General features: G+C 30.0%; 1 protein-coding gene across 4 annotated transcripts; it reads left to right on the top strand.

Annotated features, from left to right (window-relative positions):
* Nucleotides 1–604: 604 nt before the first annotated feature.
* On the top strand, nucleotides 605–17570 carry ClC-c (chloride channel protein 3). Of its 4 annotated transcripts, none has more exons than XM_065506500.1 (13): nucleotides 605–765; nucleotides 1122–1247; nucleotides 4161–4485; nucleotides 10571–10597; nucleotides 10719–11062; nucleotides 11133–11765; nucleotides 11830–12047; nucleotides 12449–12660; nucleotides 12730–12980; nucleotides 14084–14184; nucleotides 15888–16051; nucleotides 16120–16333; nucleotides 16418–17570. In XM_065506500.1, the coding sequence occupies exons 2-13, from the start codon at nucleotides 1161–1163 to the stop codon at nucleotides 16506–16508; spliced, it is 2667 nt and encodes an 888-aa protein (XP_065362572.1). In that variant the 5' UTR covers nucleotides 605–765; nucleotides 1122–1160; the 3' UTR covers nucleotides 16509–17570. The 4 variants fall into 4 exon arrangements, with proteins under 4 accessions (XP_065362572.1, XP_065362574.1, XP_065362573.1 ...); XM_065506501.1 differs by having other exon boundaries at nucleotides 607–759; XM_065506502.1 differs by lacking the exon at nucleotides 10571–10597.
* The last annotated feature ends 1117 nt before the right edge of the window (nucleotides 17571–18687 follow it).

The following is an 18687-nucleotide window of genomic DNA, read 5'->3' as shown; positions in this document are numbered from 1 at the left end:
AATTCGCCTGTATTTATTTCAATTCGCCACTGCTGTCAGCTTGTTAAATACGCCTTGGTTAGAGTCTTTTAACTTTTTATAAATTACTTTCCTATGATTGTAAATATGTAGTTATGTGCCTGTTTACATATAGTATAACAGAATGTAAAAAAAGAATACAGTTTACAAATAACGAATAATTATAAACATAAAGTTATTATTAACGAAATGTTAAAACTTCAAATAAATTAAGTTAAATTTAAAACGTTTTTGATTTTTTGCAGTCAGCTAGGAAATAATTTTACATAAACAAAATCCATGTTGTTTTTTGAAGAGTTATATTTGTCGTAGAATTGAGACTGCCTGTAAATAATTTCGCCTTTATTTATTGTGAACGTTATATTAATTAATTTATTTTAACGTGCAATATCTTTTTTAACTGTTTACAGATATAACATTTTATTGAAGCTACTAGAATCGAACCGTTAATATCAAACTTTATTTAAATTAAAAATCTCAATTTTCCAACCCTGTTTCAGATTATTATGACACTTGTTTTAACTCCAATTCGTTCAAACTTTTTGACATTTGTTTGCTGGGCTCTCTTTCGATAAAATGTCATCACTAATTTTTAGTACAACTGACAGATTTTGTTCTATTAAAAAGTTTTAGCACGTCACTAGTTGTAATTTTCAGTAAAGTAATATTTTGTGCAAAAAAAAAAGAAAGAAAAAAACAAATTACGCCTTTTGTTAAAAGTATTTTAATAATTTAATATGTGTACGGGTAATTTAAAATATATATTTATCTAGTATAATATATGTATGCAGTTTAATAAAAACCACAAAAAAGAAATGAAAAATATGTAATTGTCTTTAAGATTGATGCGAAAAGTACTTTTCTTTGTTGCACCATAAAATAAAAATTTGTGTCTTTGTGTGCGTGTGTGTAACTACAATGCATTTCAATTCTTGTTTTACAAAAAATAAAGTAAACGTCATTTTGTGGTTCAGTATTGTTTAGCAATCAAATCAATTAATTAAAAAGTGTTTTTCTTTTCATTAAAATGTGAAGAATTGCTCTACAACGGGAATGGAATCAGTACTTATTATGGATGTTTTTCCACCCACTTTTTCTTATAGATGTACAGTGAATGTCAGAGGCTGTGATTTAAAATCGTTATGGAAAAGTTTCCTTTGAAGGGGGTTCGAGAAATTGTGGCAGAGGGAAATAATTATTTAACAGCGTATCAATCGGTTTTGAAAAAGGTAAACATTTAACAATTATCATATTTTTGTTTTTATTATAGGCAGTTATTTACATACAAATGCCTTATACATATTGCAAATTTTTCAATTTGGTAATTTTAGCAGATTTTAGCACAGAAATTTTCATTTGTATATGTCGTAGAAATGTAGTAAACGCCTCCAGTTTCTGCAAGAGAAAGCATTTTCCTAGGAATTAATCTTTTTGATTTTATTATTAAAGTGTGGTTTAATAAGTTCCTAAATATTATTCGTGGATTTTGAGAAACTATCATTAAAATTTACATTAAAATTATCAACAATGTGGTTAAAATTTTTCAAGTATTGGACAACGTAATAGGCACAATCATTTCCTACGAAAGGAAATGTTATAAATTAAAAGATGTCTATTATATTAAAAATAAAGCATAAATAATAAGATGTTAAAAAAATATAATTTTTGTCGAGTTTTACTTAAAAAATATCGAACAATGAGAAAGAAAATACAAATCATCAGTCTGATTCAGCTTATTTCTCCAAGTTATCTCTTATAATTGAAAATATATTTAAGTTTTTGGTTTTTCGAAAATATCTTTCGTAATAGTTGTTATACAAGCACATAGAGCGGAAACTCTTCTGTCAAAGACCTAACTCAGTTGTCAGAAACCTTAGTGCTGAGAATGTATTAGTAGAAAAAAACTATGTGAAAACAATAACAACACTCGTATGTGTGATTATTTTGAGTAATTTTTTTGTTTTTTTTTCAAAATCTCAATCTGTCTAGTCGTGAAAAAAAATAAAAATTTTAAAATGAGTAAAAATTTTGAATTTTTTCGCCAAAAGTTCTCGATTTATTATACATTAATATTTTTATTATTCTTTAATTTCCACAAATTTTTAGCAATTTATTAGCTAATTATCATATAAATAAACACGCGTTTAAGCAGCTCCGTTTACATCATCAGACTTTAGAGATTTATATATATTTTGCGAAATTTTACAAGTAGGGCATAACGGGTATGATGAATTTTTCATACCCATTTCAAAATTTTTAATTTACACCAATGCCTCTAAGTCATTTCGAAGTTGCTTCTTTTTAAAAGTTCTGGGATTTCGAATTTGCGTAGTTTTTGTTTCAGTTTTCGTCTTAGTTTGGAGTTTATCAGATATAAAATAATGGGTTTAGAAACATTTTTTTGAAAACTATTACGTAAGATATTTGCAAAAAACAAAATGAAGCCAAGATAAAATTCGATAATTTCTAAATTGAAACTTAAATATCTTTTAACTTAACAAAATTTTAAACATAGTTTAGGCATAATCAATGTTTAAATATATTTTTTTCATATAAAAAAAAGTATTTAAGCTTGATTAAGCTTAACTATGTTTAAAATTTTGATAAGTTACACCCTGTATATCATCTTGTATTATTAAAGGGTAGTTACATGTTTAATTTCCTGAATGCTTAGTCATCCTGTACGATTTGTTAGAAAATAAGAAAAGTCTCTCGTTGAATATTTATTCACGATATCAAATAAAAACACTTTAGGCGTAGATTTAATATAAAAGTTTACGTTTATTCCATTTACATATAAATTAAAAGATTAAACAAAAATATAAAATTAAGACGTGCTTTGTCAGGGCGTTAAGGCTGTGTTAGCCCACCGTTAATGTAATATAACCGTAATGCTGACTTAACAAGAATTTGACATTGAAAGTTTATTTTAACAGGTTAGGACGCTACATTTTATTACTATAACTGCTCTAACTACTTCACACACAACAAAAACGATCAGCTGTTCCGTCCCCTTAAGAATACATTACGGTCGGCTAACCCAGACTTTAACAATACTACTACTGACCGTTGACTATTCAAAAATATATACGTACAAAGCAAAAATAATAAAAACAGGGTTGTCATTAGAGTGTTGTCTACTTTACAGTTGACAAATATAAAAGTGGTATACTTTTCTTTTGATCGATCCCACTGTGCCGGATTTGAAAAGAATTATTAGAGTATTTGGGACCAGCATATGCTAGGAGACTATAGTTGGAGTGTCGCGAGAGGGACAATGTAAAATATTTATTCATTTTTATTTTTTGTTAAATTTTAATGTCATTTTTTGGATTTTTTCAATATTTGTAATTCGTCCCCTCAATAAAACAATAGTGTATAAGCATATAAACCATATAATAAGAATCTACATAACTGATTCTATATGTGGTCAAAATTCTACTTCCACAAAGTGGGTCAAAAGATCAATTGAAATATTACATTTGTTCTAGATGTCTACTAACACAAAAATTTTAAACTCATTTATTTCGAAATGGCAAATACATTATACACTATTGTTTTATTAAGGGGACTAATTGTTACCGATATTCTATAAATAATTTAAAATTGTAAAGATACAAATTTTTAATTTTAATAATTGAGATTATAAAAATCTACAGAATTTAAAATATAATATAATATCAACTTATCTTTAATTTTGTAAATTTTATTTTATTAAGATGAAATTACCATTATCACTAAAATAGGGTTACCGAAATAACAGTAAATACCTCTAAAATACCATTATCGTTACCGCTAATTCAACGTTAGCGAAATTCTATAAATTAGCGGTACCGTTTTAAATCGGTGGCCAACCTTGCTCAAAAGTTAAGAAATATACAGAAAACTAAAATAAAACATGTACCTGTAGAGTATTTAAAATGTAATCGATCATTGTGTCCCACACTGTTTGCCACCATCATTGGCGTATTTATTATATAAATAACAGACTTGTTATCTACACGTACATATTCACTATTACTACATATAAGTAGTTAGTTAATTTAATCAACTGTTTAAATAACAAAATATATCTTTATTCAGATGCTTGTTTGCTTGTATGCTTATCTATTATCTCTTTGCATGTTTTTTTTTGTTTCTAGTCTAACGGTCATACATCTGGCAACGAAACCGATTATCAAGATCATCCTTTAGCGGCCCCATCTTCGTCCGGTAGGAGTGCAGCTACAACAACTTTAACAACACCGGATGATGATGAAATGATCGATATAACACCACACTCTAGTCCGGGAGACGGTTCTCATCATTTCAATACTTACAGTCGCGGTAGTACCGCTGATAATTCCGATATGGAGAGAGAACGAGGAGATTATAACAGTCATCAACATCATACTAACAATAGTCAACAGCACCAACGTACACATCAACATGTGCCAACTCACACCGCTTTTGGAGATTCAATGGATGGTAAGAGAAATACATTTTATTTATTTTTAATTTGTATTACTTTATGATTTCTTTTTAATATGAATATGTATATGTATTATTATAAATGTGTCATTTACTTTGCATCCCTGGTATTCGAACATACATACATACGTACATACATGTTGTACTACATTTGTTTAAGCCTAGACAATAACCCCATTAAATATAATTTTGACTAAATGGTGATGGTTTATTCGAGAATGCAGATTTTTTTCTTATTGTTACGTAGTCCACATAAGTCCAACAAATTCGGAAATATTTTGTTATATAGTATACACTTTTATTTTAAAATCTATGAAACCGATTTCGAAAAAATAGCAAATAGAGTATAAAAATATTCGTTTAAAAGGATTTTCAAAAATCGGGAAATCTAAAATCCCGAAAATTATAAGAAAGAAACGTACATAATTATGTCTTTACAATTGAAATTAAATTTTTTATTTAGCAATTAAAATTTATTAGACACTAAAAAGCATACTATTGCATTTATGGTTTCGTCTGCAATTGTTTCGTTATTGTTATTTGGGTTTTTTACATTTATTAATAATATCTTTTAGCCTTTGAGCAATGGAAATATTTTCATTTTGTTCGAGCTCCTCATCTATATATATAAAATACAAAAAATGTTTCTACCTATGTCCGTTATAGACTCTGAGACCATCCAACCGATTAACTCCAAACTGGTATCGTTGGAATGGAAATTTTCTGAATATGGTTTTGGACACCTAAAATACTACATTAGGTCCATTCGGTGATTTCGTAAAGAAGATTTTCGAATTTTCTCAAGCAAACATTTTTCATCTATATATGTATATAAAAATGGATGTATGTTCCGAATGAACTCAAAAACGGCTGGACCGATTTTAATGAAATTTTCAGGTAACCTTTAGAATAGCCTAGCGGGTAACACTCTAAAGTAAGATTTTTGATTTTCGGCCTGTGTTCGGAGGGGCCTGTAAAAATCCAATTTTTACATTATACTGCTAATGCCATAAAAATGGATGTGTGTATGTATGATCCGTATGGACTCAAAAATTGCTGTACCGATTTTGATAAAATTTTCACGGAATCTTCAGAAAAGCCTTTTGGGTAACAGTCTATAGTCAGATTTTTGATTTTCGGTCTGTGATAAACAATTCTGTTTACTCTTGCATATTAGGTGCATGAATAAGAAATGTCCATATGAAATCTACTTTTAATCAAAAAATTATGATGTTAACAAGCCTGGTGACCAAATACAATTGAAAGTGTCTGGCGAAACAATAAAATACAAATCGATTCACACAGTAATGAACGAAGAACAAGTCGTCAATTATCCTACTTAATTTTTGAATTCATTGGAACCAGCCGAAATGCCACCACATACATGTATTAACATTGAAGGTTGGATTACCGACTTTTTCCGACACTGTGTATTAAAATCGAGATCGAGATGCAATATAAAACAGATGTTTTCTAAAGGCCAGCAACGCGGACCGGGTTCAGCTAGTCTGATATAAAATCAATTTCGTTTGAAGAGGATTTAAATTGAGTTTTGTTAGATAACTTACAAAAAAAAAGTGAAGAATTGATTTTCCAGAGCCCCACTCTAGGAAAACCAATAATACCGCTTTCCTTTATTAACTATGTTGTATCAGGAGTTGAGCTTAACAACTTTGCTGAACATCACTTTGCGATATTCGGGCATGTAGAATGTGAAAATGCATGAAAAAGGCACACAAAAATTTAATTTTTCCCTATTTATTTATGAAAAACGGGATTTGGAAAATCCCGAAAATCCCGGGATTTAAAATTAAAAAGTCCCGGGCTTCGGGATTTAAGAAATCTCAAAAACCCCGGGATTTTCGGGAACGGGATTACCCGTTTGGCATCTCTAGATGCAATTCATTTATCACTTAAATTAACTTAAATATAAAATTCAAATTTATTTTTTTAAATATTTTTTAACTAATGCATTCTTCATAAAAAACGCTATTGTATTTGTCCGTGGTAAAATTTTAATCGGAATTTTATGGTGCATTAAGTAATGACTGTTCATTTTTGTGCCAAAAATTTGAAATTACTGTGTTATACATACAACTTGTTTTTTCAAATCAGCTAGCGTTTTCGAAATATTGCGGTTTCTATAATCCCATTACATACCCTATTTTTTGGTGTTTTTCTTTAATTTTTTTAAATATCGCGAATTTTGCATCAATTACAGAAAAACAGACCCTTACCTAACCCAAATATTGAATATCGATTGAACGATGTCCGTCCGTCTGGTCGGCTGGCTGGCTGTCCATGTAAACTTTAATATAAACATAAATCACACGACCTAATTTCATGATGATGATATAAATTATTGAAATTTTAAAAGAAAAATGTTTTTGTTCTTTCACTTAGTGTAGGGTATTATTTGGTCGGGCTTGACCGACCATACTTTCTTACTTGTTTTTAATACGAAAGTCATATAAAAATATTGTAAAACTTCAAGTTATTTGCCAAATTGTTTAGTATATTTTCAGCGAATTTTAATTGTCAAACTTATAAGGATAAAACTGGAAAAAGTTATATTTCAACATCCTTGCGATATCATCAATATATCCTAGAATCTAGATAGCAAAATTGGTGACAAAGAAAATATAATTTTGTGTAGAATACCAGTATCAAAATGCTATTTTAATCGCCATTTATGCAATATTCAACCTATAAGAAAAAAAATACAGAATAACCAAAAAAATTTAAACCGCGATATTTTAAACACAAGAATTGCCCAAATAAAACTAAAGATGGTTTTGAAAATGTAATGTCCCATATATGTTTTATCAATTACATTTATCGCTGCACCAAACCAAAAATGTCAATATTGTTATTCTGTGCTATAAATTTCATTTCATAGAAATTATGCAAGTTGTTAGTTCATCGAATGTGAATGCTTTTTTTATGGATGTTTTTAAATATGTATGTAAAAATAAAATTTTATAAATTTCTATGAAAATTTAGTTATAATTAATTTAAAACACAAATACAACATAAACAATAATAATATTTCTCATTTTATAATTGCCTATATTAACATTTTTTTACGATTTGCTTTTAATTGTTTAAATCAAAAGATATTTTGTGCGAACGTTAGAAACATCCTCACTAGAAACCAATTATGCGCTCATAAGTCGTTTAAACTCGATCGTATCGAATAATATTCGAATCTTTATTGTTTATTTATAAAGTTAGATGACACCAACAAGTCCGACTAAAATATCATACTTGTTTTATTAATTTATGTTTTTGTTGTTGTTGTTAATTTGATTTATTTAATATTGTAATTTGCACTACATTGGTGGATAAATAAATAATGTGTTGACAATTTAATTTCGATAACACATTCATAGAAAGGTAAACGATATGACTCATTGTTAGTTAGTATTATGATCATATATGTATTATGTTCTACATATTTATTTACAAAAAGCCTTCAACGCCAAAAACGTTTTACATCTATGTTATTTATTTATTTACTTTGTTTTCCCATACAACAAGACCAATAATCTTATAATTATTATTAAAAAACAGGATGAGTTTATTGTAAGTAGTAAATAGTGAATTATTATTATTTTAAGAAATACAAATTATTTAAAATCAAAGAATTTAGACAAATTTATATAAATTTCAAGAGGTCAATTTAATTATACAAACTAACAATTGTCATCTATTCCCTTAATAATAATTTAACATGTTTTGGCAATTAAACATATTTTTTAGCATAAAATTTAAATAATCCAACAAGTACTGGTTAACACACTTTTATATTTACTACTTATTTTGACGGCAAAGCTGTTTAAATTAATTTTAACAGCTGATTTTTGTTATTCCGCCAAATTGATGATAAAATTATAAACTTTTTGGTGAAAATTGCTATTGATGAAATTAATTTTACAGACATATGTACATATGTGACGATGGTGGGTTTATAGCGACAGATTCATCAATTATAGTATCATCTGTATTTACAGCTAATGGTTGAGGACATGAGATGATGGTTGCATGTCGGCGGATTCATCTTCTAGGGTTACAGAACTTGCATACTGAATAACTGGAGTTGAGCAGTAATCTTCAATGTCTCCAAAACCACAAAAATTTATTTGCTCATCCAGTGTACTTTCACCAACTGGAGTGCTATTAAGCCCAATATTGGATGAAACCACACAAAAAAATCAAATGGGAATTCGGTTGTTTTTCCCAAAAATAGACCCCTTTCACACTTGGCAATTTAGTTGCGCAAGCAATTTAGCAATTTAGTTGCTCCTTAACCCGACATTAACTCTGGCATCTACAAATACAAGAGACTTGCGCAACTAAATTGGCTAGTGTGAAAGGGGTCATATTGTGTAACTCGTCGTAGAACCGACACATCTTTCTTAATTTATCTGAAATGGAATAATATTCTAATTAACGATAAATATAAACATTAAAAACTATTACCCACCTTGTATTGATGTGACGCCTTCGTTAGCTTCAAGCAAGCCAGCACCTGTAGACTTTCTCCAATTCTCAGCTTTGTTATAATTTGCATTAAGATTTTTTAATTTCCAACGGACAATATCCCAAGATGCATCTAATGCTGTTGTTTCTGTAAAAGATTTGAGTTGTAGGCTTCTAAAATATTTTCAGATAATTAAAATTCCAATAAAAATACAAATTATTTATAACTTACTTCAAAATCTTGTTGTTCCTGTAGGTATTCCAATAACTGCTTAATTTCGGCATCAGTCCATTTTTTTATTATTTGTTTTGTTGCGTTTTCTTTTGATTTTAGTATTTGTATTTTCACTCATTTTTATTTTTTAATATTTAGCACACAATTTATAATAAAATATAAATTATTTTGGTAAGGCAATCAGCTGTTTATTATTTTGGTAAATCTACCAAGCTTATTTACTAGACCTTTTTCATAGTAGTTGTAGTAAAGAGATGTAAATTTAAAATAAATAAATTTTGTTGTTGCGTTGATGTAAATAGTATTATTTATAATACACCTACCATTCTTAACAAACCTACAAGGGTACTTAACTACCAAGAGTGAAAACCGCTAATTCTTTTTTTTTTAATCTGCTCATCCAATCAAACTTTCACACGTTCGCTATTTTGCAAGCGGAGGCTGCCTACGAAAAATGATATTTATTTTATTTATTTATTATTTTTTTCAACAACCTAGCTTATTGTCCATAATCAGTTATATTTGTCAAAAAATGCAACATGAAATTGACAATCTTTTTAAAAGCTTATCCAAAATTCATTTTTCAGAAGAAATTATAAATATAAAGGTTATGTCGAAAGTATTTCCTTTGTATAGGTGGTGCCACGACCATTTATACAATCATGCACATTTTCAGACTTCCAAACTGCTCATAATGGTACCGAAGTAAATCCCGTGAATGTTTGCGGCTTTCACAATTATAGTACACCAGATATTCCATAATAATTTTTTACTTTGAACGCGTGGCCACGTCCCGATATAGATAGTGGTTTAGTCCGCTATAAGGAACAAACGAACAAATAAACAGACGTTTGTCAATACATGGGCCATAAAGGGATACATAGAGGGAAAACAATTAACATTTGGTGATTTTTTGTTCCAAAATAAAAATTACCCTTTATTCTAAAACCTCAACAAGAAAAATAATATTATGAATAGTAATGCAGCATATGACCATTACATAAAACATTCCTAGCTGGAACTTCTTTTTCGAATCATCTAATTTTCTTACGTACCAAATCTCACTTGAAAATGGATAATTTATTTTAAATTTAATTAATTTTGTGCGAGGGAGAAATATGGCAGGCGAATAAGTGACATGTTTATATATAATCAATTTATAATTGTATCGGCTATAAATATATATAAAACATATCCCAATCAAAATATTAATATTGATATTGGGTCGAGAGAATTTTTATATTTGGAACAGCCGGATATAGCATTCTTAGTTGTTTTATTTTTCTAAGAACTTAAAATCTACGAAGCAATTTCTAAAAATGTGACTTAAAAATTTACTCATCTTATGTTATTCAATGTTTTTAGGGGGCTTGTCGTTTTATGGATCGTCAGGTATGTAAAAGAAATTCCAAAGTTACTAATATAATTAACAATTACTTTGAAGCATAAACTAAAAGTGAATTTAGCAATATTGTTTTGAGACGCAAATGTGTTTAACCATAAAATATTGCAGAACCAAATGATGACATACCAGGAATTGGACAGTATGAAGATTTTCATACGATAGATTGGCAGCGTGATATTGCAAGAGATCGTATGCGTCATCGATACATTGTGAAGAAACGTCAAGATTCTCTGTGGGATTTAGTCAAGGGAGCGCATGATGCTTGGTCGGGTTGGCTGTGTGTTTTGTTGGTGGGTATAGCGGCGGGTTGTGTGGCTGGTATGGTTGATATCGGAGCAAGTTGGATGTCAGATTTAAAACATGGTATCTGTCCACAAGCCTTTTGGTTTAATCGTGAACAATGTTGTTGGCCTACCAAACAATCAGTTTTCGAAGAAGGCAATTGTTCAACGGTAAAATGAACGTCGACATTTGTGTTGGAGCAGTATGATTTGAATTAATGTTTACTTTCAATATCTTTAGTGGAAAACATGGCCAGAAGTGTTTGGTCTAAGTCGAGAAGGCACTGGAGCTTATATTATCTCGTACATTTGGTTTATACTTTGGGCGTTATTGTTTGCCGCACTCAGCGCTTCATTGGTGCGAATGTTTGCTCCATATGCATGTGGTTCTGGTATTCCAGAAATCAAAACAATTCTATCGGGTTTCATTATACGAGGCTATTTGGGTAAATGGACGTTACTGATCAAGTCAGTGGGTTTAATGCTTTCTGTCTCTGCCGGTCTAACCCTGGGCAAGGAAGGTCCTATGGTTCACATAGCCAGCTGTATTGGCAATATATTCTCGCATCTATTTCCAAAGTATGGTCGTAATGAAGCTAAAAAACGTGAAATTTTGTCGGCAGCAGCGGCAGCTGGCGTATCAGTTGCTTTTGGGGCACCAATCGGAGGTGTTCTGTTCTCATTGGAGGAGGTTTCATACTATTTTCCATTGAAGACATTATGGCGATCCTTTTTTTGCGCTCTGATAGCTGCATTCGTTCTACGATCTTTAACACCGTTTGGAAATGAACATTCAGTGCTCTTCTTTGTGGAATACAATAAGCCTTGGATATTTTTTGAATTGATTCCCTTTGTCTTTTTGGGTATAATGGGGGTAAGTTAGAATAACGCAAATATTGATACATAAATTAGGAAAATTATTTTTTCGTTTATTTCAGGGCATAATTGGTACATTATTTATTAAGGCGAACTTGTGGTGGTGTCGCTTTAGAAAATTCAGCAAATTGGGCCAATATCCTGTAACAGAAGTTTTGGTCGTTACTTTAATCACCGGCATAATTTGCTATCCAAATCCATTTACACGCATGAATATGAACGAATTAATCTATTTGTTATTTAGCCAATGCTCACCAGGAGACGTTTCAAATCCACTTTGGTATGCATCAAACATACATATTAGGATGGGTCGATTTGTATGGACGATCAAAAAATAAAAAATCGTATAGCAGAAACGCAATCTACGGAAAATTCTAAGAATGTTTTCTCAAGAAACCATAGGTCTAAAATCAAATACTATCTTGTGCATTTCGTCTCCAATAAAAAAAACTATTAAAAAAATATATATACTGAAATATCATTGGATAAAAGACGAAATGCGCATGATAGGATTTGATTTTAGACCTATGGTTTCTTGGAGAAATTTTTTTAGAATTTTCCGTAGAATGCGTTTCTGCTATACGATTTATTGTGAAAAAAATCGACCCACCGTAATACATACATATGTATACAATTTGTGGTGGCTTTAAATTTTTACTCGAACTTTTATTTCTCCTCTAGTGATTACACTCGCATGAACATAACAAATGCTTCATCATCAATAGAAGTGACACAACTGGGTCCTGGTGTGTATCGTGCAATAGGTTTATTGGTTTTGGCCTTTTTCTTAAAATTGGCATTGACAGTATTTACTTTTGGTATGAAAGTTCCAGCTGGCCTTTTTATACCATCCCTTTTATTGGGTGCAATTATGGGCAGAATAGTGGGTATTGGTACGTACTATTGTAAATTTTAATTGATTGTCATCTTTAATTATTTTTTCTTACGTTCTTACTGTTCAGCCGTCGAACAATTTGCTTATAGCTATCCGAATGTATGGTTCTTTACGGGCGAATGTGTAACGGGTAACAATCTTATCACACCGGGTCTCTATGCTATGGTAGGAGCGGCAGCTTGCTTAGGTGGAGTAACACGGATGACAGTGTCTCTTGTTGTAATAATGTTTGAATTGACTGGCGGTGTTGGTTATATTGTACCATTAATGGCAGCTGCTATGGCATCAAAATGGGTTGGTGATGCTCTAGGTAGACAGGTAGGTAAACAAATAACACTGCTATATAAATAAAAAATTTTTATATACATATGTAATTTGGGTACGCTGAACACAAATTGAGTCAAATTAAAATTCTAGTGAAAAACTGGAAATTTCTCGAAAACTAACCATGTGATTTAAAAATATACTTGTGATCAGCGTGCCAACTTTATATAAAAAATGTGTTTTGTAAGAAGAGCCCTTTTTGGCTGCTGAGTAGTGTAATCTGGTACCGTGAAATAGCTCTCAAATGAAATAACTCCCAATGAAATAATTTCCATCAAAAATGAAATAACTACCAAAGGATAAAATGAAATTACTCCCAATAATTGGCGGTTTCATTATTTTAAAAATATTAGTCCCAAAAAAACGAAATAAATCCCAATAGAAATGAAATAATTCCCAATCCGAAGCAATTTATTTATGTAATCTAAAAAAAGGAACTACCAAACATTTTTTGCATTGCGGGCCTATGGCGTAGCGCAAAGTTTTACTCCTCTGGGATGTAACAAAAACTGGCTTCACTCTGAAAATTTGTTTTGCATTGCCGGCTATCGGCTTGGCGCTAATGTTATCAAAAACTGTCAGAAATGTTTTTTGCATTGCAGGCCTTCGGCCGGGCGCTAACATTTTCTCTTCTGGTGTGTATCAAAAACTGGCTTCGCTAAGAAAAGATTTTTGCATTGACGGCCTTCGGCCGGTCGCTAAGGTTTTCTCCTCTGGGGTGTATCAAAAACTGGCTTCGCTCTTAAACGTTTTTTGAATTGGGGGCCTTCGGCCGGTCGCTAAGGTTTTCTTTCTCCCAATACAGTGAAATAACTCATAATTCCCAAAATAAAATGAAATAAAACCCAACAAAAATTTCATTGGGAGTTATTGCATTATGAAATAACTCCCAACAAAATAACTGAAATAACTCCCTATGCGTTAGGAGTTGTTTCATAATGAAATAAGTCCTAAATTGTATGAAAAATTTGTTGGGTGTTATTTCATTTTTTCGTGGGGAGTTATTTCACGGTATCGTTTAATCTGTATGTAGATTTTAAATTTGTTTATTTTTCGTTTCCTTTATATGAATTTAATGTATTAATATCTCTTTTTAGGGTATTTATGATGCACATATTGCATTAAATGGTTATCCTTTCCTTGATAGTAAGGAAGAATTTGCACATACAACCCTAGCAGCTGATGTTATGCAACCAAAGTAAGTATTTAATGGAAATTGGTTTTGGAAATACTGCACTGATAATTGTATGTAGAAGACAGTCTTCTTAAAATTATAATTTAGGGTGTTTTTTGGGTTTTTTAAATATATGTAAGTTTTTATTTATTTACATTACCTAATATTAAATAAATTAATAATAAAAAACAAAATGAAGAAAATAAACTTTAAATGAAATCAAATTACACAGTACAACATTTTTCAGTTCATTGCTTTGGGACTCAATTCTGACAACTGCACGTGAAAGTAGCCCCAAAAATAAGAACTTCTGCATCATTAGTTTTGTCAAGTTGGCTGCCGTATTAATTTAATGGCCATACGAATTTTTTTTCCTCAAGGTGGATTTTCATCACTTTTTCTATATTTTAGCACGGTTATATCTCGTATACCGTACGGAATATCTCTTTTGTGGCTGAAGCAAAGTTGTAGATATTGAATAGTAGAAAAAAAGTACGGAACATACCTACCCGAAAAAGATGCTCACATATAAGACACGCTTCCGAAAATCACTTTAAAGTGCATAAATCTGTAAAAAAATTATGGTATACATACAAAATTCATGATAAATAACTTTTATATAGACACAAATCACACGACCTAATTTCATGGTGATCAGTCCATAATTGGATTTGTAATCCAGTTATTGAGCAAAAAAGGTGAAAAATTGGTTAAAAAATTTAAAAACTGGGCATTTTGGCGATTTTTAAGGCACTGGATGCATCTTTTTCGGGTAGGTATGTTCCGTACTTTTTTTTCTACTATTCAATATCTACAACTTTGCTTCAGCCACAAAAGAGATATTCCGTACGGTATACGAGATATAACCGTGCTAAAATATAGAAAAAGTGATAAAAATCCACCTTGAGGAAAAAAATCGTATGGCCATTAAATTAATACGGCAGCCAACTTGACAAAACTAATGATGCAGAAGTTCTTATTTTTGGGGCTACTTTCACGTGCAGTTGTCAGAATTGAGTCCCAAAATCATGTGTTGTACTGTGTTATTTATTACATTATACAAGTTATATGACATTAAAGCTTTTCACGATATTTTCCTGATGTTGAGCTTGAAGCGACAAAAGTTTGATTTAATTTATAATTGTTTCTTTTTAGAACAATTAAATAATAGCTTGTTTTGAAAATGTTTGTTTATTATTAATTTTTGAATATTTAAAATTTTAATTTTCGAACATATGTACATTTTTTCTCTAAAAATTAGTTGTTATCTTCAAAAATGTATTATTACTAAAAACAATAAATGAAAAAAAAAGTAACGAATATTTTATCCTAATTGAAAGCATCACTAACAACGAAAAAGCGGAAATAAATGAGAAGCATTGCCAGCTTAGAAAAAATCAGTACATTAGTTATTATGCCTTTAACAAACGTGTTTGCATACAATACTTTTATAAATGGGTTTTAAAGCTAAAGTGTTCGTTAACAAAATTGTGTTTTAAATCTACAATAAGGTTTTTTTTTTTGCATAAGACTGTAAAATTGTTTTGAGTTATTTATAATTGTTATTACGGTATTTCTTTGCAGTTATTTTTTCTATAACCAATTGCTTATTTTAAAAAAAATAACAGTTATTTCGGGTCCCTCGTATAAATATATCAATGTTTTTGGGGGATAAGTGAAAGCAATCTAGTTAAATTTTTTATAAAAATAAAATTCTATTTTTTCAGACGCAATGAAACATTAAATGTTATAACACAAGACTCCATGACGGTCGACGATATCGAAACATTACTCAAAGAAACGGAACATAATGGATACCCAGTGGTTGTTTCTAGAGAAAATCAGTATCTCGTTGGTTTCGTATTGCGTAGAGATCTAAATTTGGCTTTAGGTGAATACTCCTCGTGCAGTCAGCTAAGAAAAATATATTAAAAAAATATATATAATTTGTTTTTGTAGGCAATGCTAAACGTTTTATTGAAGGCATCAATGGTCAATCTATAGTATTATTCACATCTACAGCTCCTGTGCAAAATCTAGGGCCTCCACCCCTGAAACTGAAAAAGATATTAGACATGGCTCCCATTACGGTAACAGATCAAACACCCATGGAAACTGTAGTGGATATGTTCCGTAAATTAGGTTTGAGACAAACTCTTGTAACTCATAATGGGTAAGTTACATCGATTTGATTATTTATGTCACACAACATTGCTAACAAATAATGAAATAATGGTGTTATTCAATATCTGTGTAGACGTTTGTTGGGTGTTATAACAAAGAAGGATGTTCTGAGGCATGTGAAGCAGATGGACAATGAAGATCCCAACACAGTTTTATTCAACTAAATGATATTTTATTGTAAACAAATTTAAAACAAAACCAGAGCGGATGTGGTTAATTAAAAAAGAATTTCTAGATTAAATATCATAATGTAAAATCGCCCTTCCTCAATTTATCATCAACAAAAAAGAAAAAAAATATCAACCATATCGTTATAAAATAAATTTTAATGCTCCAAGATGGTACGATTGCTGTACATTATTGATAAATTGATTGATGGTTGCAAACTGAGCTTAGTTTCATCGGAATTTAATTGTTTGATTATTACAATTTCTTTCTTTTTTATTTCGCATACAATTGTGGTTTAAATAAAATGTTATACACTTTAGTAATTTATGTAATTAGTATATATTTAATTGTATTAATATTAATAATAATGATAACGATGATGATGATGATGATGATTATAAGAAAATTATGTATAAAATGAAAAGTAGAAAATTCCAATCAATTATATTCACATTAAAATATTTTACATTAAAAACATCACTGTATATTTATTATAAATTTAATTTGTCTAAATGATGACTTTGTTTATTTTTTTAAAAACATTTTAGTTTTTTTTGTTATATGATTTTTGTACTATTTTAAGGCCCTTTTTTAAAACGAACGAAATAGTGGCCAAGAAAGTACCAACCACTTTTCGTAAGTATTATAGAAGTGGGTACTTAATATAATAAAAATACCTATTAATGCAACTCTTTGCAAACATATTTATTTATTAATTACATACATCTCTTTGTATAAATCATAACGAGGGATATATAAACTATTTCAATGTAAAGGTATGTTTTCTTGGTACGTAAAATTTGGTACTTTTGTCAATTCATGTCAATGAGTTACACTATTTGGTATTTATTATCTATTATGCCCTTAACTAACAAAATATTTATTTTAAAACCAAACATTGAATGATCACTTGATTGATTTATTGAATGAAAATTGTGTGTGTATTCCATAGTAAATTATATTTTCATATGTTACTTATTATTATTTCTTTTTTTGTATGTCTCAATAACAAGAATAAAATAAATAAAAAAAGTATATTATGTATTACGTATACAAAACATTAAGGGTTTTCATTTGGTCAGATAAGTTTAAACCATTTTTAAATGTGTTCATTTACGCACGAATTACATGATATTATTGTTCGCTTATTATGATATTGTTTCTGCTTTACAATCTCCACGACTTGCGGAAGGAAAGTACAAAGGAGAATACGTTTTGATACCACGGATCGACATGGCACTCGATTTTAAACGCTTGCAGTTTCCAGTCATTGGGTGTTTGCGGCATTAACCTTGAAAATCCATGCTTCTCGCAAGGTCAATTGTATGTCGCCTGTTGCCGTGTCGGAACACCATCAGCATTATTTGTTTACGCGCCAGACAACAAAACAAAAAATGTGTATCATAGAGCATTGCCATGAATAAAATTATGATATCACAGCAAAGCAATCGAAAAATGTAGAATTATCATTCGAAAATACATTTTTTTCCTCTCTTTATAACTATTTTTACACATTTTAAACAGCTTCTTAGCCCCTGTCTATACTTGACAAATATTCATCATAACAATAAATGACATTTGTTGTCAAGACAAAGTTGTCTAAGCAAAAGCACTAACAATTTTTTTTTTCATTTCATTTATTTTTATTTAATCGAGCCCAAATGGGCCATATATGATTAATATAGTATAAATTGCAATATTCATGTAAATATAAATAAATTAAAAATATAATACTATTTTGTAACTATGTACATATATAATAAATCTATTGTGGAAAAAATAGCTCATTACTTAAAATTATCCAAAAAATTTCGTTTAATGACTGAAATAGTAAAACTGAAATTTCTCAATTCAATTGGAAGTGAGTTCCATAATCTGCACGTCCTTATTAAAAATGATCTCTCAAATGTCGAATTAGATATCCTGGGCAGCATTAAACAAGGATTCCGAGTAGAATGAGATAACCTAAATAAACTGAAAATACATGTTGGTGATTCAGCCCTCATTATACGATACATAACAATCAAATTATGAACACTTATGAAATCCCGAAAAGAACAAGATAAAAACTGTAATGAGTATCCGGATACATGATCCCTGAAATTTACATTAAACACATATCTGATTATTCTGTTGAATACTAAACGTAACCGCCTTAGTTGATTCCCCGTTGTT

This window comes from Calliphora vicina, chromosome 3, assembly GCF_958450345.1.
Source record: "Calliphora vicina chromosome 3, idCalVici1.1, whole genome shotgun sequence".
NCBI classification, from domain to species: Eukaryota; Metazoa; Arthropoda; class Insecta; order Diptera; family Calliphoridae; genus Calliphora; species Calliphora vicina.
The sequence above is the reverse complement of the archived record's forward strand: the minus strand, read 5'-3'. Positions and strand labels throughout refer to the sequence as shown.

Coding starts and splice junctions, on each gene's coding strand:
- ClC-c (XM_065506500.1), top strand. CDS start 1,161: ATGGAAAAGTTTCCTTTGAAGGGGGTTCGAGAAATTGTGGCAGAGGGA. Junction 1,248..4,160: donor ATCAATCGGTTTTGAAAAAG/GTAAACATTTAA, acceptor TTTTGTTTCTAG/TCTAACGGTCATACATCTGG. Junction 12,981..14,083: donor GTGATGCTCTAGGTAGACAG/GTAGGTAAACAA, acceptor ATCTCTTTTTAG/GGTATTTATGATGCACATAT.